Source organism: Heteronotia binoei, chromosome 16 (genome assembly GCF_032191835.1).
Source record: "Heteronotia binoei isolate CCM8104 ecotype False Entrance Well chromosome 16, APGP_CSIRO_Hbin_v1, whole genome shotgun sequence".
NCBI lineage: Eukaryota > Metazoa > Chordata > Lepidosauria > Squamata > Gekkonidae > Heteronotia > Heteronotia binoei.
Window position 1 is genome coordinate 1,437,531 of NC_083238.1, and position 27,719 is coordinate 1,465,249.

Here is a 27,719-nt window from a genome sequence, read left to right on the forward strand (position 1 = left end):
TTCTAAAGGGGGGGGGAAGGGCCTCCAAACCAAGGAATCCCCTGCCCCCTCCCTCTCTCTCACACACAAATACTTACTAGATCTTCTTCCTGCAGAACTCTACTTGCTGTGAAAATGAAAGCAAAAGAAAGGGAGGGGCCGTTCTCCATGGAAACTATTACTGACCCTTTCCAATGAAGCCCTTCCTGTTTTCTGCACAGCCTTAAAGGGGCACACATTTTACAAAAGGATCAGGAGCTCCAGAACTACATGATGCCTACAGGCATGTTCTCCCCCCCCCCCCCCGGGCTTCCAGATTTTTGGAGAGCGAGGGAGGAGGCTGGAAATTCAGGGGTCCCCTGCCAGGGCGGGGGTGGGAAGCCTATCCCCCCATCATTTTTTTCAATTCAGCAATCTGAGACTAGCAATAGTCTCTTATCACTAGACTAATGTCACTCGTAAAAAAATTAAAAGTTTAAAATGAGGGGGAAATGGAGCTTGTACAACAATGAAGGGGAAGGATGGTGGAAGGTGGAGAGTGGACAAAACAACCTCAATGTGGTGGGGAGTAATCTTCAAGGGGCGGCAAAAGGATGGGTGGAAATCGGAGGGAATCTGTACAATTTTAAATTACCTTCAGCTTGGAAGCAAAACAAGAGAAAAATCAGCACAAAAGCAACCTCAGAACACCCAAGGAAATAGTAACCAGAAAGCAAACTGAATGGTGAAGGGAGGGAAATCAATGCAGAATGTCAGAAAACACAACAGACATGCATGGTGAAGACAAGGAAAAACACCCACATATAATAGGACTAAGACCCTGAGTCAGTCACAGTTCTCTCAGAGCTGCTCTCTCAAGAGCAGTTCTCTCAGAGCTGTCTCAGCCCCATCTACCTCACAGGGTGTCTGTTGTAGGCAGAGGAACGGAATTGCAAGCTGCTCTGAGATTCCAAGTGAAGGGCAAAGTATAAATCCAATCTTTTCTTCTAAGAGGGTCACACCGCAGAGAACCAGGACTAAAACTTTTTTTCATTGAGAAGTCTCCCCAGAGCTCCCTTTATCATCTCTTTCTAGCTTGGCAATTTTGTATTATTCTGATGTCTAGGTTCCCCCAAAACTACACAGTACCAATTATGGGTGTGAAACTGAATTTAAGGTTGCTAGCCTCCAGGTGGTATCTGGCAGAGAAAATGGCTGCTTTGAAGGGTGGGCTCCATGGCACTGTAGCATGCTGAGGCCCCACCCCGCCCTCTCCCGCATCCACCCCAAAGTATCCAGGTATTTTCCAACACAGACGATCCTATTTCCCATTGTTTCCTTAAGTCTCTCGTTCCCAGGACATCTGCTTGGTAACTAACCCAAAGGAATCATTTCGTCCCCGCTTCTGCGATCCTTCTGTTTAACCACAGATGACTAAAGAGCCAGTCCGCTCCTCCCCTGTAGAGGTTGGCGACTTCAGTGACGCACTTCCGGTCTGAAAAAGAATAGGCTTCCTTTTACTTTCCGGGCCATCTGGTGTGTGACGTCCCCACGGAAGTCTTTTCTTTCCCCGGCCAAGGAGAGGCGCTTATAAAAAGCGCCGGAAAGGCCCGGCTGCCCCGCGCGCGGGGTCTCGCGAGACGAGCGCTGGCGATGCGGCAGAGGAGGCGGGGCGGGGCGCGCCGGTAGGAAGTGTTATGGCGGCCGCTGCGGCGGGCTCGCGCGGGGCTGGCGGGGGCGGCTCGCGCTGGTTCTTCAGCCGGGAGCAGCTGGACAGCACGCCGTCGCGGCGCTGCGGCGTCGAGGCCGACAAGGAGCTCTCGTACCGGCAGCAGGCTGCCAACCTGATCCAGGACATGGGCCAGCGGCTCAACGTGTATCCTTCCTCGTCAGGCTTTGTCCTTGGCGGCCTTGCGCGGGCTTTAGTGGCAGGAGCAACTGCAGAGGTTTGCACGGTTAACAGGTCGTGGTAGAAGTTCGCAGGCCTAGCGGTTTTAAAAAATTGTTCGTTTATTAAAATTAATTGTTAATTGGGATTTTTTGTATTAATTGGGGAGGTAATCTTGGGAAAGTTCAAACAGAATTTTTTTAGCCCTTGCACAAGTTTTGAGTGTTTTCATACGATATTGTAAGGTGCTAAGTACAGGTATTTTATTTTTAAAGCGTCAGTAGGCTATATGGTAATGAAGTTGTACTTTGTAGTGATTTTTTCCCCTTTTTGTTCCACTCTCACCCAACCCCCACCACTGTTTTTTTCTCCAGCATGTAGGGACTGGAACATGATTGAAATGACTAGGTTATGCCAAGCAGTTTTCTTTACATTTCAGCAGTTTGTAGGGGCACAAAGAGAAGATAAACTGGTTGCTTTTAAAAGATAAACTAGTCTAATAAATTACTTAAAAACTGATATGGTATAGAATTAGAGATGTTAACTTTATGGAAATGTTGAAGTCATAAATATTTTTCAGAAAAAGGAAATTTTGAGAGAAATTGAAAACTAAGCCAAATTTTGCTATTAAGTGTAAACTTTTGCTTGTTTAGCAATATAAAAATGATTCTAATTTAGTTAGCATAGGAAAACTAGTTAGCACATTTATAGAATTTACAAGTATAAATATTTTCATTTTCTGTTAGAAAAATGGAATATACACAATACTTGAGAGAGTTGCAACTGCTGCATCCTTTGCTAGCTTTGCATATGTATCTTAATTTCTGTCATCTGAGAGATGGGGAAAATAAAAGTTAAAAATACAAAATTTGGTATAAATAAAGAATGTTGGTTGTACATACTCTCATATAGTCACAGTAAACAGGGCTTTCAATATATTTGGGTGTTATGTTAAACTTTATAACACTGAAAAGGCTGAAATTAATATAATTGAAGACACAGCATATTATTGCCAGAATTACTTAAACATAAACAAAAATATTGTTGAAAATGTGTGTGTCTAGAGTAGACAGGAATTACCATTAGCTTATGCTGCACAAAAATGTGGACACTGTACACTTTGAGTAAAGTCTTTCATTCGTTCCATAATGAAAAGAATAGGAGTTCTTGCCAGTATTTACTCAAGTTACCAACTTTGCTATTGAAAAATTGACATGTTGGATATTGTAAATCTGCAATGCAAGAGGTTTTGGAAAGGGTTAAAAGAATTCTTCCACTCAGACACACTTGGCAATTGGCCTCACCCTCTCATTAGTCAGATGTTGTGCCTCTTTAGCGTTGCTTGTCTTATGTTTATTCTATCTCTTACATGGCCTTGGAGTTGTAGCAAGTTATCCATTTTAAAAAATCTGTTCACAGTAAGTTAAATGTTCCTACATTAATATGTTATATAAGATGTGCTTCTATATTTGTAAGTAAAATTTCTTTCTCTTGCTATCACTGCAGTCAGATCGTCTACAACAAGGGGTGTTGAACTCATTTGTTATGAGGGCCAGACCTGACATAAATGAGCCCTTGTTGGGCTGTGCCATGTGGGAAATGTAATACCAGGTAGCAGAGATATAAACTTTATAAGGGATACAGACAAACACAATTAAAGATTTAAAAAAAACCTAAAATAAAATGTGTAAAGTATTAGCACTCTTGGAATATTGTGGTCAGTATCTCCCCCCCCCCCTTTCCCAAGGGAGGAGCCTCAGCTAATGGAGAAAATAGAGACTTTGCTCTGTAACTCCTGTGCGATTTGAGAAATTCTGGCAAGGCAAGCTGTGATGCAGAAGGAAGCAAGAAAGAGGAAGAAGGAAGCAGACTTGCTCACAGGCCTGATAGGAGCCTCCAGGGGTATGATCTGGCCCATGGGCCACACATTTGACACCCCTGGTCTATGTAGTTTGTTTGAATAGGAAACATGGAGAATCAGGAATACTGTGAAAAAGTTTCTGTGCTTCCTAGGCAAACGATGGCGGGTTTTTTTCATTTAACCCAGTAATACATAGGTGATGATGTCACACTTGTCACCCTCCTTATCTTTTTAAAAAGCTACAGAGAATTTTGGCCGTCTCACACTTCAGGGTTTCTCTCTCCCAGAGATATCCACATACAGGGTAGCACAGCCCCCTTTAATAATAAGCCTGCAGTCACAGAGCGATTGAGGTTGGGACTCAAACACTGTTCCAATCTCTTGCTGCCACAATTCACAGGTATTAAATTGTGTGTGTGGTTCTTTTCCTCAGACAAGGCAGCCCAGAGGATTAATCAAACAAAGGCTTTTATTTATGATGTAAACAAAACACTGAGGAAAGTAAAGTATAAGAAACATTTAACTTTTCGTTGAGATCTGGCACTTTCAAACATGTGGTAGAAATTTAATTAAAACATAAAGATGTGAAAATATTGAGAACAATAGAGAATGTGTCTTGAGGAAGAGTAGCACTGAAAGCCATCTTAAAAATATTGAAAACTTGAGTTCTAAATCAGAGGTGTCAAACATATGGCCCACAGGCCTGATATAGCCCACCAGCAACCTTCCCTCCTCCTCCCCCCCCTTGCTGGTGCTCTGCTGCACAAACCCTGAGCTCCCAGTTTTTTCCATCCAACCTCTGCTTACTTTTATTGTTCCCAGTTTCTTTGCACTTCTTTCCCTCTTCACAATTGTTGGCTGCCTTCCCAGCTCAGCTTCCAACCTGAATTATGAGTGGCTGACTGGACAAAGGTGGGGAAGGGACCAAGGGAGGGGAGGCTGGGGATCACCCAGCCAATCCCCATATAGAAGTAGCTGCAGTGCCAGATTAGGAGCAGCTGATATGCACATGGAGTGCCTGAGGCTGGTGGGGATTGTTTTGGTGGTGGCATCCGCTCCCCAGCTGCCTGTGACCTACATTGGCAGCAGTGTTGTGGCAAGCCAGGACCTGCCTTGGCAGTAGTGGAGGTGGCATGGTGCCTGCTTTGCTGGAGAGATTTGGGGTCAGTCTGGTGGGATGGGTTGGTCGGGTGATGGACCTCAAGGTGTTCACCTTCTGCTGCTGGGCATGGGTTTCAGTGGCCTCTGTGATGGCTATACTTGATATCACCTTCCTACTTCACCACCCTGCTTTTTGTTGGCTCGCTCTGGGTGGGGTTTTGGTGGCCTTTGCGCTCCCAGCCCCCCTTCACTTGCAGGGCTGCTGGGGAACATTCAGCTGTCGCTGCCAGCCTGGGGTTTGGGCGGTTTCCACAGAGGCCTTGCTGGCAGTCACCTTTTACCTCTCCACCCCCCTTCATTGGCTCTCTCCAGGTGGGCTTTTGGTGACTGTCACTCTCCTACCCACCCTACTTGTAGGCTGGTGACTTGCCCATCCATAATTTGAGGGACTGTTGGATGGCAGCTTGGTGAGAGGCTTAGCCTGCTCCCCCGCGCTGACCTGTAACAGCCGCTGCTGCACCACACCATCACACCCACTGGAAAGGAGGCAGCAGCTGTGCATTTGTCTTGCAACCTGTGGAAGGGATGGAGCCCAGCTGAGATGCGCTGCACCAGGTATACTTCCCTCACTCAGCCCAGCCAGTCCTCTCCAATGGTGTGGCGGCTGAGATGCTGGCTGCTGCACAGATGCCCTAGGAAGGAAAGCTTCTCCCAACCTGGATCTTGTGCCCCTCCCCAGGCAGCTAGCTTTTCCCTACTTGAGCCCACCCCCCAGCTATTTTATGGGTGCTCCAACTGGGGACTGACTATGCCAGGTATAGATGCCTTGATAAATAAATAAATCCAGCTCATGCATAGTATTACTTTATAACTCACTTCTGTTGGTCTTGAGATGACTGACGCCCCCGTCTGGCTCTGAGAAAAATATCCTCAGCTTCTTTTAGATGCAAGTAAAAAGAGTAAAGGGTGGGGCAGAAAGCTAGTTCTAGAAAGCTGGGAACTTCCTGGAAATGGGGAGGATCTAATGCAAGAGAGTCCGCTCTCCAAAGTAGTCGTTTCCTTGAGATTGATGGTCTGTATTCTTGGGGGTTGGAGGGCAGCAGTGAGAGGGATTCTGGAGTTCTGGCCCCTCTGGTGGATCTCTTGATGCCACCTGTGACCCAGAGGGTTGTACAGGGTGGGCCATTAGCCTGATCTAACATGGGCTCTCTTAGGATCTAACCCATTGTACTGCAGCAGTGAAAAAAGGGAAAACTCTTACATTAGGGATGATTAGGAAAGGGACTGAGAGTGAAACAGCTGTTATTTTAATGTCCCTGTATATGGGGTGACCTCATTTATACTCAGAGGACCTGGTTGGCCATTGTGAGACAGACTGCAGGACTAGATGGATCTCTGAACATATGAAGCTGCCTTATACTGAATCAGACCTTTGGTTCATCAAAGTCAGTATTGTCTTCTCAGACTGGCAGCGGCTCTCCAGGGTCTCAAGCTGAGGTTTTTCACACCTATTTGCCTGGCCCATTTTTTGGAGATGCCAGGGATTGAACCTGGGACCTTCAGCTTCCCAAGCAGATGCTCTACCACTGAGCCACCATCCCTCCTCTGGTCTAATTGAGCAGGGCTTATGCTTTTATGTTTAAAGTGTGTTTTCATTTCGACTGAAAAAAATGTTAATTGCATTTGCATGTGTCTTTTGTGAAGTTTATATGTCTGGTACCTCATGTTACATTTTATGGTACGCATGACCTGGCCCAACAAAGTGACATTTATGTCAGATCCGGCCCTCATAACAAATGAGTTTAACACCCCTGTTAAATTATATCTATCAGATGAACCAAAGACACATGATACTTCAGCTTTCTTGAAGTTAAGCAGATATGTCCCTAGTCAACAAGAAACCTTATCTGTGTCATGGGTTTATCAAAATAAATGCAATGTTTCCTTTATTGCAATATTCAACTAAAACAAGTTAATGCAGGGTTGTCAAACAAAAGGCCCGGGGGACAGAACCAGCCCATCCAGGTTTGTTATCCGGCCTGCAAGCAAGGAAGAGGAGGGTGGCGGCAATGAAAAGACCAATGTAAGGGCTGACTAAAGGATCCATCCCTTCCTTCCTCTCTCTCTTGGGCCAGGCCGCACAGCTGCAGCCACTGCTGTCTCCTCCTGTCAGGTAGGGTTGGTCACTGCTAATGCTCCCTCTAAGCCAGGGGTGGGGAACCTCCGTCTCGAGGGCCGTATACAGCCCTCGTGGTCACTTGTGGCCCTTGGGGATTGCTGGACCAAACAGAGCCATGTGGCAGCCTCTCTGGGGCCTGGCTGGCCAGTGAGGATCATGGGGCCCAGCTGCGCTGTGCAGCAGCCTCCCCAGGGCCAGACAGGGATCACAGGGCCCAGATGTACTGTGCGGCAGCCTCCCTGGGGCCTGGTTGGCCGGCCAGAATTGCTGCAGGGCCTGGAAAAGTTACTGTCGCAGTTCAGTTTGCACCTGATTATCCCAGATGGTTTGCCCTAATATGCTAATGAGTGTGTGACCTAATATGCTAATATTAGGGGATGTGGTCTAATATGCTACTGAGTTCCTGCTGGGCTTTTCTTACAAAAAAGCCCTGGACCTATATGCATTTGCCTAGGGCAGTGGGCCGGGTGTGTGTCTGTGTGCACACCAGATTAGGCTCTCCCCACATGACTTCAAATAGAAAAACAATTATTTGCATTAATTTTGTTGGCCTGAATCATTCTCCCTCTGCGGAGCACTGTTTTTTAAGTTGATAATTTTTATGGCCTGCAAATGATGTTATAAATATCCATATGGCCCTTGGCAGAAAAAAGGTTCCCCACCCCTGCTCTAAGCTGTGGAGTCTTGTGAGCAAAAATTCTAATTTGTGAGCTACTTGCATTAAAATTGTGATCAACTCTATAATTAGTTTGCTATTGGGCCATTTTTCCTGAGCTAAGACAAAAATGTGTGAGCCAGAGGCTAAAAAACTGAGCTAAGTCATACTAACTCATCTTAGAGGGAACACTGGTCACCACCTGCCTGTCATGTTTTTGCTGGGCCATCCCCCTTCACTTTCAGCAGTAGAAGCCGCCTCCTTCACTGTCACCACCTTCTACTCTGCCCACCTCTCTTTCTCTACCATGATGCTGGAGGAGCAGCCCATTGGGAGGAGGGAGGGAGAAAGTGATTGTGAAGGTGGAGGGCAGCTGTTGATGGAAACTGACATTGGGGAAGTGTAGGAATGGGAAGGCCTGATTGTATTGGGAGGGGGGGAGGTGTACAAGTGTCTAGAAGGAAAGGCATGAAAGGGAAGTGCGTGCAGTGGGGTATGTGGTGGGAACTGTGCTTGGAAAGCCACAGGAGAGGAGAGGAGAAATATAGGTACTGGGGGCAGTGGGGAAGGAAGGTGTTTGTGTTGGGGGACTAGCATGCAAGAGCAGGCTTGTAGTTGGAGGCTAAGATAAAACGGGGGTCTTGAGCCACCTTAGAGACTTAATGATTTTGTTGTATTAATTTTATTTTTTAAGCATCTGTACCTTTTTTCCCATCTGGGGATCCAAAGCAGTTTACAAGTTTCATACTCACCATCTATGTTTTTGTTCTCATGACAACTATGCAGGGTATGTTAGGCTGAGAGAGGGACTGGCCCAAAGTTACCCAGCAACTTCCATGGCCAGAGTGGGACTTATGAACCTGGGTTTCCTGGTTGTTGGTTCCCATGCTCAAACCTTAGTGCCATGGATTGTATGCGTGGCTTTGTGGAAGATCAGGTCTCTAAGTGGGACTGAAGTGCAAGGAAAGGAGTGATCAGTGGGAGCAGTCTTGAGATTTGGAGGAAAGTGGATTGGCGTGGATGAATCACACGGTGGTGGGAGAAAGGGGCTGAGTTGGGAGTTACAGTCATAGTAAATCTTTGGAAGGTTCATGATTTTCTTAAGTTTGTACCTGCCTGGCTGGACAAAGTGATATCTATGTCGGATCCGGTCCTTGTAACAAATGAGTTTGATACCTCTGAGTTAATGCATGTTTGAAGGAGAATGCTCACTTGACTTCTTCCTTAACCTTCTTTTCAGATCACAACTTACAATAAATACTGCAATTGTTTACATGCACAGATTTTATATGCATCATTCCTTCACAAAATTTAATAGAAATGTAAGTAGATTGGAACTTGAACAAGAACAGCTAGTACTATTTGAATGATAACCTTGTATGGTGGATATAGCCTTTATAGCTTCATTATGATGATGTTTGGGGATGTTTAGCTTCAGAATACTTGTAATGATGATACTGATGACTGACAAGTAACACTTCCTTGTGATGAGATTAGGTTGTCTTCCAGGTACCTTGGCAGAAAAGCTTTACAGAAGTTTGTGTATGCTTGACACCTGATGTTACTAACATAGATGTAAATAGATGGTGAGCATGCAAGGTGGTTTTAACAGGTGATTGAGTTGCATCCTGTTCTTCTTTCATTCTGTATGTGCAGATCCTGTGGCATGCAGTTGGAACTGTGGGATGCTACTGGTTGTGAGGATAAAGTGGAGGACGGGGGAATGCTTTGGATCCCCTTTGGGGGGAAAGTATGTTATAAGGGGAGAGGTTATAGGGCAGGTGTGGCCAGACTGCGGCTTGGGAGCCACATGTGACTTTTTCCACAAACATTGTGTGGCTCTTGAAGCTGCCAGCACCCCATCAGATGGCTTGAAGAATGCATTTAAAGTTGCTTTCTTTCTGCCTCTCCCTCCATCAGTTTGCCTGCCTGCTTTCCTTCCTGTAGCTCTTATGCTAAGCAAGTTTGGCCACCCCTGTTATAGGACTTCCAAGGACTAAGTAGGAAATAGTGTGGGAAAAGGAGTATGGGGAGAAGTGATGTGACTCTTGCAAGTTCTTATGAGTTCTCTGCTTGTTTACTTCATAAAGCAAGCAGACACAAGCCATCTGAAAAGGTACATGTATGTTTTATGGGATGAGGGGGGAGAGAAAGCCATAAATATATGTAAGAATCCAAATTAAAAATGCTCATACGATGGAAGAGATAATGTAATTGCCCATCTGACTGATACGAAACTAATGCAAGTGGTTATATGGAGAGAAATAATAAGATTAAATTGTCTCAGTGACCTCTGTGGAAGAGAATTAAGTACTGTTGTGAATGAGTGGACAACTAGATGCTAGTAGGCAAACAAGGAAAACTGGAAGGGGAACTGAAAGAATCAGAGCTTCTCAGTGTGACATCTTGTGTGAAACAGCTATATTGTCCTTTATTTTGGAAAAGACGTATGAGAAAAAAACCATTTTTGTTAAATTAGAAAACTCAGGACTAATTACCTCAAGTTAATTGTAGTGGAATTATTTGTTTAGGGCCTCCTGTTCACAAGAGGTTACTAATTTCTTTTGAAAAATGTTTCAGATGGTATTTGTAATTGAAGAAATTCCCCCCCCCCCCCCAACAGATTATATCTCCTACTGCATTGTTTTTGGCTGCAAAAGTAGAAGAACAGCCACGGAAACTTGAACATGTTATCAAAGTAGCGCATGCTTGCCTTCATCATCAAGAACCACAGCTGGATACCAAGAGTGATGTATGTATATGGGTAATTCTAATTTCACCACAGATAACACAGATAACTTTTTAAAATTTCTTGTTTTTTTTTCTTCTATGTATAAATGAGCTCTTTTCCTATTGTATATGGAATAGCTGTAGGTGCTGCCCACAAGTATAGTTAAAAAGTTCCACAAGGGGAGGCATATGGTAAGGTATAGATTTATGGAAACTTGGGATAACCTTCATGCTTTTCTCAAAATAGGAAAAGTAATAAGAAAATAAAGAAAATAAAAAGTATCAAATGCTGAGATCTTGTAATACTACCTTATGATATTTTCCTTCCATTTTGGTTTGCCAAGGCAATCTGAAACCTCGCCAGATGCAATTATTGCAGGACTACTTCACAGTGTCTTGGTTGCCATGGCAATCTGAAACCACTTTACTGAGTCCCAGGACAAGAGGACAACAATGAAAATTTAATGGAGAGAGGGGAGGGCTTATCCCTCCCCACATATCCTCCTCTTTCATAGTTTTCATTTTGTCATGTTATAATCCGCTTTATAGCACATTCTGTACATTCTTTTATCCTATTTTATTTGCCTTTTAAATTTTTGCTTCATTTATACCCCACTCTTCTCTTCAATGGGGACCCAGTGTGACTTACAACAACTCTCTCCCTTTTATCCTCACAACAACCCTGTGAAGTAGGTTAGGCTCAGAGAATAGTGTCCATCTGAGCTCTGGCAAAGTGGAGATTCAGACCTGGGATTTCCCTTTCCAGGCAAGGTCTCTGCTTTTGTTTTAAAGTATTACTGATAATATTGGATCAGATCCTACTTTTCCAGTGCAGGGGACCTTCTAGTGAGGGAAGGCTGCACACTTGTGCTCTGTACTATTAGAAAGCTGAGTTCCCATATTATTATTTATTTAGCATATAATACATTTCAGCTTATCTTTGCTGAAATGAGAGGCTGTTTATTCAACCTTTCTTTAGTTTGTATATGATGGCTAACAATCGGGACAGAAAACATGGGTTTTTTTTCCTTGACAAAATATTTTTATTCAAATTTTAGTACAAATAATAAAAAACAAGACAAATAAAACACCCACACACATAAAAGAAACAAGTACAGTTGTAAAATAAGTAATTAATATCTGACTTTCTCCACTACCAGAATCCATACATTTACTCATTACAACCTTAGTCTAAAATCAGACCTTTCTGTATAATCTTGTCTTTGCCCTTTAATCTCCAAAACCACAAATCATCAATTCATTTTTTCCTTTTTCATGCAAGAAGTCCATGTATGCATAAAATTAAGTAAAGTCTTAATCAGAGTCTTATTAGAGATGTGTATTTGGCCTTCTCTGCAAATCCCATCATCTTGACCAGTCATTCTTCTTTTGTAGGAATACACTCAGTTTTACATTTCTGGGCATATAAAAATCTTGCTGCTGTTGCCATATACATAAACAAAGCTCCATTAATTTTCTCAAGTTGTTTATCCATTATTCCCAACAACAAAGTCTCTGATTTCATTTGTCAGTCGTTAAAGTCTTCTGCAGGACTGAATGTATTTGCATCCAGTATTTTTTAGCATTCTTACAAGACTACCGTATATGATAAAATGTCCCTTCATGATATTCACATTTCCAGCATTTATTCTTAATATCTTTATACATTTTAGCTAGTTTATCTGGAGTCATATACTGTTGGTACATCATTTTATAAGTTTTCTTTCAGATTGGAACTTAAAGCAAATTTTAAGCCTTTCATCCATAAATGTTCCCATTATTCTATTTGAATAGAATAACCAATTTGTTTGACCACTTTATCATAAATTTCTTTTCCTGTTCTTCTTCTGTTTTGAATTTCAAGAAAAATGTGTACATTTTGGCAATAACGTGTTGATCATTTGTACACAATTCTGTTTCAAATACAGTCATAGATTCATCAAAACCACATGCCCTTTTATTTGGTTTACATCTTTCTGATAATTGTGAATAAAAAACCATTGACAACTATAACCTTGTGTTAACAAAGACTCTCTCATTTTCATTTTACAATCACCTTGAGAAATATCTAAAATATCCCAGTATGTTAAATACTTTTGTGTAGAAGCCATTTCCTGTCTAAAAAATGCCTCTTGCGATCCACAGCAGAGTTTTCGGACATAACCTGGGCTTATTTTTATTTCTATATTTTAAGAATGGCATGTCTAATATAATGGTTTTTAAAATCAACATAAACTTTTATCATGCCCTAAATAAGCGTGCCACCCAGATTTCAAATCATTGTGGCTAGAACTTTAAATATCAAAATCATATCAAGTCTTGCAAAGGATCTGTGTCTCTCTGAAAAGTAAGTACATTCTTTAGAACTGCCATTTTTCTGCCTCCCATGTGTCAATTAAATCCAAATTGTCCATCATGTCAAAAAAAGACTTAGGCAGTTTACTTTGGGTAATCTTAATATTCCTTTCCGATGTTGTTAAACTGTTGTAAGCATTCCTATTCTTAACCTTTGTATGTTGTGAGATCTGGAGCCTGTCCCCTGTTGAACATTTTCTGTCTGCTTCTCCCGTGCATCGTTTGCAACATGTGGAAGATCATGTTTGAACTGTACATTCCTATGTTATCCAAGTTTCTGGTCATTCGACACTCAAAAGCAGGATTCACATCCAGGAACCAGTCCTAATCTGACTGTGGATAACATAAATTTGGAAAATACTGTTGAAACAGCCTAGTAGTGCTGCTTAGAATAGTCTTTTCTACTGTTATAGTATTAATGCTTCATCAATTATATCTACATTTTAGACATACCTTCAACAGGCACAAGAGCTGGTTATACTTGAAACAATAATGCTTCAAACTTTAGGTAAGTATAGTCAATCCATACGTGATGTTACTAAAGTGATTACATAATTAAATCTCATTCATACTATATTGCAGCTCTAGTAACAGAATGCCAAATATACAAGGGGTGTCGAACTAATTTGTTATGAGGGACAGATCTGACATAAATGACACCTTGTCAGGCCGGGCCGTGTGTGTCATAAAATGTAATAAAGAAAAACAAAGAAGGGAAAGAAACTTAACCCAAAAACTGGAGTAAGAAACCTGAAAGGTTAATATGCAATTAAAGGACCAAACATCAAAAACAAAGTGTAAAAAAATCATAAATCAACATACGTGTATTTATAGTTGAAAGCTAAAACCATTTAAGGGACCATCATAAGCCTCTATCCTATGTAAAATCATAAAACCTCAATGGGAACTCACTCAACTTGACCTGACACATTTTGACCTAAATTGGTCGTCTTCAGAGGTCAGAAAGGTAAGTACACATATTGGCTCATAAAACAGAACAGAATAAAACAATAGAACAATGCTGGACCACAAGGAAATTTAGTGAAGTGACAAAGGCTTAGAGATATTCTTGAGGCCTCTTGTTCTATGTCTTAATCAAGAGCATACTTATAGCATTCAATGTTTTTTTGTAAGCCATGTGGTCCAGAATTGATCAAGTAAAGTCAGAGCCTATGTAATGCCATGTTGCAGAGATATAAACTTTATAAAGGACACAGACAAACAAAGATTTTTAAATAGCTTAAAATAAAACATGTTTTTAAAACATTAGCACTCATTGGTCTTTAAGGTGCTTTCTTTGAATTGCTCCATGCAATCCAGGAAATTGGGCAAAGGAAGCTCTGGCTCTTTCCTTCCTTCCCCAGGGGTCCAGGAGGGGGAGGAGCCTCAGCCAGTGAAGAAAATAGAGGCTTTGCTCTGTAGCTCTTGAGTGATTGAGCAAGCCTGGCAAAGCAAGCTGTGATGAAGAAGGAAGCAAGACAGAGGGAGTCGGAAGCACATGACAGCCAGTTGCTTGGGGTCTGATAAGAGGCTGGGGGGTTGATTTGGCCCCTGGGCTGCACATTTGGCACCCTTGTATATATGGAATTCTCACATCAAATTGGTTTTAGGGTGCAGTAGAGTCCTAGTAGTATAAACCTCCTTACCCATTTGTGTGAATATCTCTTGTACTGGACTTATTCTATTGCATTTCATTTTTTGCAATACTCAGTGTTGGGTAGTAACTAAGCAGTATAAAGTCTGCTGTTGTAAGTTCTTTAAATGCTAAGTGCCAGTATTCCAAGACTATTGTAATAGCTGGAAATGAGATTACTGAAGTAGGCCTCCAAAGAGAACATGGGAGAAAAGATGCTTTTAAGAGGCTTTTAAAGTTGCCAATTAATATAAAGTATCATTTATGAAATAAACATTTTTTTCAGGTTTTGAGATTACCATTGAGCATCCACACACAGATGTTGTGAAATGTACGCAGTTAGTGAGAGGTCAGTAACTATTTAACTGGCTCTTTTGACACATCTCTGTATGATAGTGGTGGTATGATTTGGTAAAACTAAATCCACAATATTGTTTCTACTGTGAATAAATCACTAGTGCAACTGATATTTTAAATAAAGTTTGAGTCTAGTATCACCTGATACGCTGGCTTCAGACCAACATGGCTACCCACCTGAATCTATGATTTTTTGTGTGCTTAAAAGTGAAGTTCAGGTTGTAGATAATTATCACTCTTGGTGATGGATGCATATCAACCTGAGTAGACATATTTTATTGTCAATAACAAAAGCACTGATAGCTTTAACATGGAAAGATCTAATATTTCTCCTAAATAATATGAAAGTTAACTAGTAGCACCATGGTACCGTTATAAGTTATTTGATACAAAATGATATCTTACCAAAAAACCTATATATAAAATAGGATTTATTTTAAAAAGTTATGAGGAACAAACATCTGTAAAAGATGGAGACATACTACGTTAAAATTATATTGAATTGTTCCAAAATATTTTCTCAAAAAATGTGATGATGTAACAGATATTTTAAGTTTTGCTTTGACTTTGTAAAAGTTCTGAATAAGCTGTAAATATTAGGGTTGTACAATCCACACACACCGTGTTTTTCAGTTTGGGTATACTGAACTGAATTTTTTTGGGGGGGTGGGGGGGGAGGCGTGGGGGAGTCCTGAAAAATCCCAGATCCATTACAGTGTAGTATTCAGATCTGGGATTTTTTTTTTTCAGAAATCCCAATTTTTTTCAGGTTCAAGAGACACAAGGAAGTGGGGGATGGAGTGGGAAATGCACACCAAAAGCTGTGCCTGCTGGCAGCTTTCTGCTCCCCACAGGCACAGCTGATCCTGGGCTGACTTTTCTTGCAGCCTGGCAGAGGGGTACTCTCAGTTCCTGCTGCCCTGGTTGATCCTCAGCTGCAGCCAGTCTCGAGGCGACACAGAGGTCTCAGCTCCCATCACCTCTGTTGCAACTCAAGGTGCAAGAGGAGCCAAGGCAGCACGAAGCTGTCAACTCTCACTGCCCCAACCAATCCTTGACTGACTTCTCTTGTAGCTCGATTTAAACCAAGCTGCCAGAGAAGTCAGCCAGTCCCAGGCTGAATTGCTATAGCTGTCTTTTGCAGCCTCTAAAGTTTAACGGGACTGAAGAAGCCCAGCAAATAGCTGAGAGATGGGTGGAAGCAATTGCTCCTTTCTCTTGCTGTTTTCAGATCCACCGGTAATTCCCAAATATATCCAGGATCCCCTCCCCCCCAAGTTTTCCCAAGAAAACTCATACATATTTGGGATCCCGAAATTCTGCAAAGGTATTTTGTGGGTATATTTTCAGCTCAAGTAAATATTTTTTTTTGTTTTGGGGGCAAGGCTGTCTGTCTGCTGCTGTGATACTTGTCTTCGTTTTCTTGTGACCACTTTCATGTACAGTTTCCTTGCAGTGAAGGGACAGCAAAGTACTAAAGGATGTGGGAGTTGCATTTCAGATTTACTTGGGAAATGTGGAGCATGATCTGGAAGCCATCTGAGATGCATTCTCTCACATCCTGGCCTAACAAATAGTAAGGAAGATTACATGTACTTTCAAAACTGTAGATGTTAGCAAAGTCCCCTTTTCTTTTTCTGAACCCCCCACCCCCAGGCAGTAAAATCTGTTCCATCTTAAATTCCTGGCTCACCCGACATTTTCTCCTGGAAGAAATTTTCATCTTGCCTTGTTACCTTGATGCTACCTGCCTTTTGCCTGAGCAGCTGCTCCCAGCAACCTGGATGAGCAATCCAGCCAGTATAGTACGATGCCTTGTGGCCTCATGCATGAGTCTTTGCACTGTGCTTTAAAGGGAAAGTGCTCCTGAGGCCCCAAAAGGAAAATCTTTAGAGTATACTGTATTTCCTGGATTCCCGTGAATAGATATCTCTTCATTTCTGCTCATTACCATTCCTGCTTTGGGGGCGGCTAAGACATCTAGGGACTAACCATTGCATCGGCTCATCTTCGACCAAGTCAAAATCAATCAATGACAAAAGTTATTTAGTCCTAGGCTGGGCTCCACAGATAACCTCCTCAGTCTTTATTCACAGTGCTGCACACACTCATGGAGCTGATCGTACAAACAGGTTTCTAATTAATTTGCTGTGCAGAAGTTTCTACTCCATTAATTTGCCTCAGAGAGAAAAAATTGTACATCTCTCTGTGTATAAAACGTCAAATGTAGAGCATTTCATAAGTAGTGTTTAATTGGATTAAAAGAACTGACAAGCATACTTCAATAGGCTTTATTGGAAAATTGTAGTATAGAAAAGTTGATCTTTTGTAAAGAGGGTAAATGGTTGTTTTGTACTCATTTGCAATTGATAATTTATAATCATTGCATAAATAGCATGGCGTAGGAAGTTATGTATCATTAATATTGATAGCTAAATTTCTTGTTTCTTCTTTCTTACAGCAAGCAAGGATTTGGCACAGACATCCTATTTCATGGCTACCAACAGGTTGTTATCCTGAACCTCTTTGTTGCACTGTTATAGCACACTATAGCTTCCTTTACTGCAGGGCCCCCACCTGTGTCTAACCCTTGTTGCAAGGGGCGACTGGACCACCTAATGTGGTACCTTCCTGCTTGCAGCGGTGTATTGTACAAGGGCCTAAAGGCACAAAGGGGTTAAATGCACAATGTGAAGTGTAGTGATGCTTTCTGATGACATATTCTCGATTGTGAGTGCATAAGTCTAAATGGTAGCCTGAATAGCAGCTAAAGATTACACAGAGATAAACTTAACCTAGAAATCCGAGCTTCTTGGTAAGTACAAAGTTGTTTCTAGTTTACCCTTGTAGTTAATGGCATTTTTTTTTCTTAAATAAAATCTTGGCATTGTAAAAAAAAAAAAGTTTTAAAAAATTGGAATCATTTAAAAGAATTTTTGCTAATACATCAGAACTGGGTCATGAGTCTTCTGTAAGTGCAGAGGCTGCCATGTTAAATATAAAAAGCTGCTGTAATATAGTAAATTTATTGGTCATATTTGATCATTGGGCTGTTGGGGAAATGCATTTTATGTAAAATAGACAAGACTGTATTGAATGGAAATATTAGAAATTGGTAAAAGAATAGTAAAAACACAAGAGTGCTTGCTAATGAATAACAACAGAAAAGGTGAATTTATAGTGATTGATTGGATTTGTAGAGAAAAGTAGGATTTGGCATTAGGAATTGATCTAATAAGAAGGCTGTTTCAAACTTTGGGGGAACACAAAAGCGCAAAGCAAAAGTGGGATTAGGGGACAAAGAATAGGTAACAGCACATGAGTCTTTGTGAAGCAGAGATTGAAATGGGATTGGTAGAAGGAATCCCAAGGCTTGAAAGTAAGTTTGGGAGCTAAATTTGATTCAATAGTAATAAGGAGAAAACTTGTACTGGGAAAAGCATTAGGAGTTTAAAGAGGAAAAATGATTGTATCACAGTTATTAAGGTGATTTGGATGCATTAAAAGGGTTGAGCCGCGAACATAGTAATTTAGGTAGGACAACTGAGGGCATAGTTGAGTGGAGTTTAAGAAGATGGACAAAGTGAAGAGAGAAGTCTTGGAGGTATTAGGTGAAATTAAGGAAGGTGTAGGCAAGTGTTAGAAGAATGGAAGGTGCCAGAACCAATTCAGAAGTTGTGATATTCAGTGTGTTTCCCACAATACAATTGTTGGAGAGTTCAGGTGGCCAGATAAAAGCTAAAAACTAGCTGTTCACGGGTATCAAAGATTCATACATTGTTAGTGTAAAGTTCCCAGCTGGATTTTAAAAGACATAATTGATTATGGCATGAAGAAAATGAAAAAAAATGCAGATTTTAGAGGTCCTGTGTAAATACATATTTAATTACAGATTGATTTTTGTAAAAAATGCTTTTTGTGGTTGTGCATAGAGCTGCTGCTATAGCATTGACCCTTCACATTGGAGATCACTTAGGTGTGAAAGTAGCACCAAAACATTAAATTGGCACTGTTGTGTTGCTTCCAGCCAGGAGCTATTACCTGATGTAAACTAACATGAATTGTGTTGCAGATTGGACTGACAGAGGGGAAACTTGGTTTCTCCCAAATGAAATGTGTTATGATAAGAGTAATAAACACTTAATATTGTCATATATCTTATATGCTAATATTTGACTTTCTGTATTAGGTGCATATGTACAGAGTGCTGTAGCTCATCCCTTTGTTTAGCAAAAACCAATTTAAATTTTCAAATTGTACTTTTATTGTTCTAACTTAGTTATAACTTGTAATGTTGAATTGAGTGCGTTAATAACAAGTATTTTGTTTTTGTTTTTTGTTCTTTTCCATGTTTGACTTTTCTTCTCCCATTCTTAAACACTTCCGACCAAAGTCTTCATCTTACTACATTTTGTCTTCAGTACAAACCAACTGTGATAGCATGTGTGTGTATACATTTGGCGTGCAAGTGGTCCAATTGGGAGATTCCTGTATCTACTGATGGAAAGCATTGGTGGGAATATGTAGATCCTTCTGTTACTTTAGAATTACTTGATGGTAAGTAGAATCAGCATATATTCTTCCTTGGGAATTATAGCCTGTTTTGTTTTTGACCTTGCTGCCAGCACTATCATTAAGAGACCCAAGATGATTAATAGGCAGTAATTTGGGAATTGCTAGCCTCTTTCAGTTTCCTGCTGTTTTTGGCTCTTCCTAGTCTGTAAATAGTACATGTATGCATTGCAGGATTTATATTGTTGTAAAATTTACAAATGGGATTGACACATCATTTGTTTATTTCTCCAGTGTTACCCCCATCTTTGGATTTCTAAATCCATGGATCAAGGTCACACTTTTGCAAAACAGATAGGTCTGTGATCTTGGAGTACTTCCCAAATTTGTAGAAAAATCTGAAAACTTATTGGGGGTTTAAATTCAAACCCCCCCCCCCCAAAAAAAACAGCATTGTCTGTGGATGTACAAAGAACCTACCTGCTGCTCCTCTGTTGGATGGGTTGCCACTGTCTTCCTCCTTGACGAGTGGGCAGGGAAGATTCAGCAGGTCCAGCAGCAGAGACCAGGACCTGTGTGGTGCTCACCAGCAGAATACAAGCAGGGAAAGGAAAGAGGCTGTGGGATCTTTCAGGGAATGGAGAGAGGAAATAAACAGGAGGGTTAAAAAACCCCAAAATGATAAAAGGAGTTCCTATTGCTTTAAGAAACGGAAGCTCTCAGTGGCCATTTCTAGGCAACCAAAAGATTCTAGGCGTACTTTCTGTCAGTAAAAGGCAGTGGGGTGGATCGGGGCCCTTTCAGGGCTGACTGGCCTTTGAGGGAGGACTCATCTGGCGTGGCCAGGCTGGACAGCAACCTGTGGATAACTTGATACCACCCAACTTGCATGATTCACCTAGGCCTAACTGCTTGGTACTGTTGAACAGCAGCCACTCTTATGAAAGCCAGTGTGATGGAGCAGAGTGTCAGAGTAAGGTCTGGGAGATCCAGGTTCGAATCTCAATCTTGATGTGGAAGCTCAGTGGGATTTTGGTCCAGTCACATACTTTCAGCTTAACCTACCTCACGGGGTTGTTATAAAGATAAAAAAGGAGAGAGGAGAATGCTGTAAGCAGCTTTGGTCCCACTGTGGAGAAAGGTCCTGAAGTAAATAATAAATATAGCTGAAGATGGAAGGAAAGGAAAAAAAGGTTGGTGAATGGCTGAGAAGAAGAGAATAAGGCAGAAACAGAGAGGATATGGGGTTTGTGAGGAGGAAGGAAATTGAAAATAATGTGGGGCGGGGGATACGTGGAAAGTGATAACTCCCCACCACTCAAATCCTTGTGGATTCTGTACCATGCACGTGGGCCTGGCCTAGTGACTGACACCATGCAACCAGGCCACCCTTTTTCTGGGTATGGACTTCTGGGCAGGGAGAGGCAAAGCAGAAGACAGCGGAGCAATACAAGTGGGTAGCTCTTGGGTGGGAAGGAGAGAAGGAAGCAGGGAGGGAGAGGCTATGGGGTCTTTCAAGGAAAGAAAAGAAGAAATAGAGGGGGGTGGAGAAATGAGATTTACCCCCCTCCTCCTGCAACCACTTGCAGGTTCTACTTTTTTATACCAAAGCCTTTGGTTAAGATCAAAAGCACCTTAAACCTGAGAGGGAAGTATTTACAGGTATACTTCAGGGTTGCCACTTTCTGGAAAGTCAGGGAAATGGAAATTGATCAGGGAAAGTCAGGGAAATTGGTCTGAAGGCAGGGAAAGTCAGGGAAATTGTGATTAAAATATATTCAAGCGGTGGATTTTTGACGTGCTGCTTCAAGAGCCTGATCTGTTCTTGTGGCGACTGGAATAGAGAAGTAGTAGAATGCAAACAAAGTTAATGATGCCCTTTCCCGGCTCCACCTTTTTCTCAGCTCCACCCCCAGCAACCAGCCTAATGTGTTTGTTGAGCTCTGTCTCTGCATGATTTCCAAGGTCTGCCTGTAGCATTTGCAAAGCAAGACTAGTTTAAACGTTTAGTGGTATACAATCTTCAAACATGTAACTATTTTCATCCCTACCAGCTAGTTTAACTGGCATTTAACTTACATATAAAGATAAGCATGTTTTTGGTCATGCTTGTGTATGGAATAGATGATCTTCATTGTGGTCTCTGTACAGTCCCACACATGGGTTTTCCACCTGGAAACAAACCCAATCTTGGAGAATTCAAAGCTAGGCGTTTTATTTTGGCACGCATTCCCTCTCGATCTGGGGAGCAGGCATCCACTGCACATGCCTGGAACAAGGGGGAGACGCTCGACCCACCCAGTTTCTTCTTAACCACCACCCGGAATAGACCTACCTCATTTCGTCTCCTTGATTCTTCTCCACAGATCTCTTCTTTCATTTCTTCCTTCATTTCTTTGACTGGTATCGTTACTCATTTTTTCCTCTTTTCCTAATTACAAAAAAAAAGGACTTTATCTTCCGTTTTACCACTCCCCCTCCCTTATGGAAGGAAAGGACAGCAAAACAACCTTCAAAAAGTGCATTCGATATGGGACCAAAATTCCCTCTACCGACGGGCACTCTTTATGCTTATTTTGTTTGGGGGAGGCCCACAGAATCGACACTTGTGTCCACTGCAGCCAGTTTGGAAAGCAGGCCAAAAAAAATCAGGCTGCTCTACTTAAAAGCCACCTTTTGGAGTCTTCTCTGCATCCTGTGATGCCCCACAACTCTGGGTCTCATACCTCGCCACCTTCCCTAACTGCAGAAAGGGACGTGGTTTGATCGGCAGCTTCCATGGCATCAGCTCCCAGTAAGCATAAGTCCAAAAAACATACCAAAAAATCTTAACGACTCCAAGAAAAAACACCAATCGGAGTCATCTTCAAAACATCACTCGGATTCAACTGCATCGAAATCCAAAGCAAAGACCGACCATAGGTCTTCGGATTCGAGACCCTCCAAGCATACCACGGCTTCAGCCTCCGCACCAACTTCGCACTCATTGATGGCAGCGGCCACGGCTGCGGTGTCATCAGCATCTACTGCACCAATCCTTCCAGCTGAGCTCTCAGCTCCCACCGATGTCATTACTGACGCACCTTTGCGATCCGACATCGTCCACATCCCATTGCGATCTCCTTCTATCCATGGATCCTTGGCCGACATGATCATTGCCACTGACTCTCGATCCACCACCATTTCAACTTCGAGCACAGTGGACTAATTTCCTCGGATTCCATTTGTTCCAAGAAGTGTTGGTGCCCCGCACCTTTAAGGATTCAGCAGTCTCTCCACTCTATTGAGAATCTTCAACCCAAGCTCATGATTGATGTCATTCATGATCTCCGTTGCACTGGTCACCAATGTACAGACTTTTCCACTCAAGTTTATACTGACCCACAATCTCCAAGCCGGCACATGGATTGCTACTTTTACAGCCTATCACGGTCCAGATCACCCTTGCCTCCACATCGGTACTGGCAGCACTATAGGATCTCCTGATCGCCTTCCTATGAGTTCCACCAATCTTGGTACCATGCGGAAGCCTACCAGCCTCGGTACCATGAGGAAATCTACCACCCTTGATACCATGAGGATTTATCTCCATGTAGACGCAGGCGCTACACCCAGGATTAAAAAACGGCGATCGCTGGTGGCCTCGACTTCTGCTGCCCATCTAAACAACAACAGATAGAACAACCTGGCCAACCTACCCTACCAGATAAGGTTATACCGACCAAGCCTTTGGATGACCGTCCAGTCACACCTATGGATGCACTTGAAGATTCTGACTCTGAGCACTCCAACTCTTCTCAGTCTGCGGGGTCGGCACCTGTGTCACCTATTTCTAACATCACTAAATGGGCTAATCTTCTTCAAGGTCTCTGTGCTTCACACTCATGAGGATAGAGCGCCCGTGCCGATCCTTGAATCGGTACCTAAAAAGCCTGGGATTTTTTGCACTCGGCACCCAGTGAGCATGTGTAGGCGTCCGAGTATGTATGCTCACCGGAGCCAGCGCGAGGATCCCACCAGTTCTTTCTTGACCGCCGCGTTGAAAGGATAGTTCTTCAATTGCTCTGGTCAGTACTTACAGAATCTCTTTCTGGATTTTCCCTTTCTTGCCCATTTTTTGTTATTTCTGGTTGTTGTTTTTTTAAAAAAGGAACTTTTTGTTGGACTTTGCCCCTCGGGGCAACAATTCTCTTCCCTCGTGAGTTTCTGTTGCCTATGGAAAGGCGTTGGGGGTTCTTGATTAGACACAATTTTATTTGGTAATATATGGTAATTATATCCAGTTCTAAAACAATATTAACACTTACTACCTTCCCCATACATTACACTTTCCTTTCTCCCCCTCCTCCCAAATCTTGGCTTCCGCCGTTGTCAGTTACCTAAACTTCTAATACCAAAAGGTATCTTTAACTTTAAAAGAATCTTAATAATAAGTAATAAAAAGAAAATGTATATATATCATTTTGCAAAGATGTTAAAAAACACCATTTCTTATTCTTTATAAAGTCCCACCCAGTTGTTATAATTCATCTTCTTTCTTCATCTGAAAACCTAAGTGGTATTCTCAAAAATTACCCAGTGTCCTTTTATTTTCCATTCTTTTTCTATGTACTTTCTAAATTTATCCCAATCCCTTTTAAATCCTTCTAACTCATAGTCTCTCAAAATTCTTGTCAGTTTGTCCATTTCACTCCATGACATAACTTTAACAATCCAGTCCCATTTTCCTGGTATTTTATCTTGCTTCCACAACTGCGCAAGTACCAAATAACAGTTCTATCTTCTTTTGGAAATTTCTCCATTTGTAATCCCAATAGGAAAGTCTCTGGAGTTCTCTTACATTCATATCCCAAGATTCTAGAAATTTCTTGTTGAATCATTTGCCAAAACTGTTTCGCTCTTTCACAAGTCCACCACATATGGTAGAAAGAACCTTCATGCTTTTTACATTTCCAGCATCTATCTGGCATCTTGTTCATTTTTGCTAGCTTTTTAGGCATTATATACCTGTCAGACGATGGGATCTCAAATTAACCAGGCCTTGAATTGTTGCAAAGTTAGGCTTTATTTGATAATCCATAGGCATCAGAACAAAGAAAATGGAGACTGATACTGTGTAGCAGTATAGAGCACACTTTAAGGGGTATACATCAAAGGGTATTATACAAAGCCACAATTCTAAACATTGCTGAACTGAGGTGCGAAGATTCACATGGTCTCCTTCTCTTCTCTTATTGTTACGGTTAGTCTTCCGGGGATGGTCAAGAGGCTGTCCCTGGAGGCGCTTTATCTTCAAAGAGGAATTTTTTCCTTTGTTAGTATCAAGGGAAAGAAATGTTCACACCAAGCACTAGCAACAAGCTACAACTCTCTACTTTGATATGCAAGGTCTTTCTCATGGTTAGTAACAGCGTTTCAATATGGCAGTAGTGCAGCTAAGCATTTTATTTTAGGAAAAGTTACAGCGTCTGACAATACCACCTGTACATCATTTTATAACAGTTTTCTTTGATACTATAGCATGTCGAAATTTTCATAGAGTTCTTCCACAAATATTCCCATGTTTCCATCTGTATTTCTTTATTAACATTAATTGCCCATTGTTATCATTTGAGATTTTACTAATTCATCTTCAGTAGACCATTTCAGTAATGGTTTATATAGTTTTGAAATCAACTTTTCATTGTCTCCAAACAGACCTTTTTCCAATTCGATTTGCTCTTTTCTTATTCCTTCACTTTTAATGTCGCTTTCCACCAAGTTCTTAATTTGTTGAATTTGAAACCAATTATATTTATTTCTTAATTCTTCCATCTTTAATTCGATTTTACCACCTTGGATTTTCAATATTTGACCATATGATAGCCACTTTGCTTCACCTTCAGCATATATTTTTATTACTTCCGTTGGCACTATCCACAACGGCTTTCTCTCATCTCCATATTTTTTATATTTTGTCCACGTATTTAACAGATTTCTCCTTATATCATAGTGTGAGAAGAAGCCATCCATTTTACTTTTACCATAATACATATATGCGTGCCACCCAAATTTGTTTCCATGTCCTTCTAATGCTAAAAGTTTTTTTATTTAACATTCTCCATTCTTTTATCCACACCAAGCACACCGTCTCATGATATAGTTTTAAATCTGGTAGTTGAAATCCACCTCTTTCTTTAGCATCTGTTAACACTTTCATTTTAATTCTTGGTTTCTTCCCAGCCCACACAAATTTTGAAATCTTCCTTTGCCAGTTACTAAATTGTTTATTGTCCTTCACAATCGGAATAGTTTGAAACAAGTACATTATTTCAGTAAAATATTCATTTTTATTGCAGCTATTCTTCCCAATAACGACAAATTGAGTCTATTCCATTTTAACATATCTTTTTCCACTTTATGCCATAATTTTTCATAATTATTTTTATATGTCAATATTTTTCATGGTAATTTCCACACCTAGATATTTTACTTTAGACATGACTTCACACTACGTTGAGCTCTGTAATTCTTTGTTTTTCAATTCTCATATTTTTACACAAATTTTTTTATTTCTCTATTTATAGAAAATCCAGCCAATTCTCCATATTCTTGTATTTTACTTAAGAGCACTGGCGTTACTTTTAATGGGTTTTCATGTATAAACATATCATCAGCAAATGCTCTATATTTATAGGAAAATCCTTTCAATTTCAGTCCCTCTATCTCTTTATCTTCCTGTATTTGCATCAGCAAAATTTCTAAAGTCATTATAAACAACAACGGAGATAGAGGGCAACCTTGTCTTGTTCCTTTGCTGATCATCATATACGCCGTTAAATCTGTATTAATACAAAGACTTGCCCATTGCTCAGTATATATTGCTCTCACCATTCTAACAAAATTCACTCCCAATCTCAATTTTTCCATCACCGCAAACATGAAGTCCCAATTTAAATAATCAAAAGCTTTCTCTGCATCCGCAAAGAGTAGCGCCACTTCTTTTTCAGGATGTCTTTCATAATATTCTACAATATTTACAACAGTTCTAATATCTCTTATTTGTCTCCTTGGAAGAAATCCTGCTTGCTCTCCTTTAATAAACCATCAAAAATTGTTTAAGTCTTTCTGCTAGTATTCTCATATATATTTTATAATCCACATTTAACAATGAAATTGGTCTATAATTTTTTACATCAGTGACATCTCTATTTTCCTTTGGAATCAAAGAAATTACCGATTCTTTCCACATATTCGGTACTTTCCCCTCCATTCTTATAATATTCATCAAATTATACAGTTTGGGTGTTAACCCTTCTCTGAGGACTTTATAAAATTTTGCTGTAAATCCATCTGGACCAGGTGCTTTCCCCATTTTCATTACATTTATTGCTGCTTCAGTTTCCCTTTGGAAATGATCTGTTGGATCATTTAAAACTTTTTCCATGTTTTCTGTCAGTGGAGTCACATTAATTCTTTGCAAATATACCTCCAACTTCTCTTTACTTTCATCTTTTTAAACAATTTGGCGTAGTATTTAAAAAAATCTCTTTTTATTCCTTCTTGATCTACAATTTCTTTTCCACCAACCTTTATTTTGCTTATAATTTTAACTTTTTTCTTTATTTTCAATTGCCAAGCCAAATATTTACCAGGTTTATTTGCTCCTTCAAAAGATTTCTGTTGCAGTCTTTTCAGGTTCCACTCTACTTCTTTGTTTAACAAATGTCCCAATTGTGTAATCTCCCTAATAATTTTTTTCTTCCCAGGTCTTTTCCTTAATTCCATTTCCTTTTTCTTTATTTCATTTTGAATGTCTAACATTTGGGGTTTTTTGTTTTTTATCTTTATTATTCAATGTAATTAAAACACCTCTCATCACTGCTTTATATGATTCCCATACCGTTAGAAAGTCCATGTCCTCAGTTTCATTTATTTGAAAAAAAGCTTTAGTTTCTTTTTCTAGAGATGTCACTATTTCTTTGTTTTGTAGTAGATCTTCATTTAATCTCCACCTTCTGGTTTTTTTAATCGACTTTGTTGACCACATTAATGGGTTGTGATCTGCTCTTACTTTAGGGAGAATCTCTTTTTTTAGTTATAAGTCCTAAGTCTTTTGTACAGCATATCATATCAATTCTTGAAAAAGTGTTATGTCTTGCTGAGAAAAAGGTATAGTCCCGTACCTGTCAGAACTTGGATGAACTTCAGAAGAGTCCAATACTTGTTGCAAGTTAGGATCTTTATTGAAGAACTACAGTACTATAGTAACGAAATAACAGTAATGGCGATTCTGGGCAGTTGGTTACATTTTATGCCCACAGCAAAGCATAATAAAACAATAATTCACACGGTCTCAAATGGTTGTCTCTTCTTCCCAGCCTTCGTTATCAGAAAGGGAGGATGCCCCCCTGTTGCGAAGGCCAAACGGCTTGGCTTCAAAGGGCACCTGTGGATGTTAAGCAGAGACTCTCTGCCGCCTGCCTTACTGCCCTAAATATTTGGCATAGC

At 40.9% G+C, this 27,719-nt stretch overlaps 1 protein-coding gene across 1 annotated transcript in view; it reads left to right on the forward strand.

Moving 5' to 3' along the window:
• Positions 1-1,655: 1,655 nt before the first annotated feature.
• Positions 1,656-27,719, forward strand: part of CCNT2 (cyclin T2) — a 51,899-nt gene continuing 25,835 nt past the window's right edge. Inside the window, exons 1-7 of the mRNA XM_060257428.1 lie at positions 1,656-1,834; positions 8,883-8,964; positions 10,266-10,394; positions 13,175-13,235; positions 14,647-14,709; positions 17,179-17,224; positions 19,111-19,274. Of these exons, the coding sequence (XP_060113411.1) occupies positions 1,656-1,834; positions 8,883-8,964; positions 10,266-10,394; positions 13,175-13,235; positions 14,647-14,709; positions 17,179-17,224; positions 19,111-19,274 (724 nt within the window). The remainder of the gene's footprint in view (positions 1,835-8,882; positions 8,965-10,265; positions 10,395-13,174; positions 13,236-14,646; positions 14,710-17,178; positions 17,225-19,110; positions 19,275-27,719) is intronic.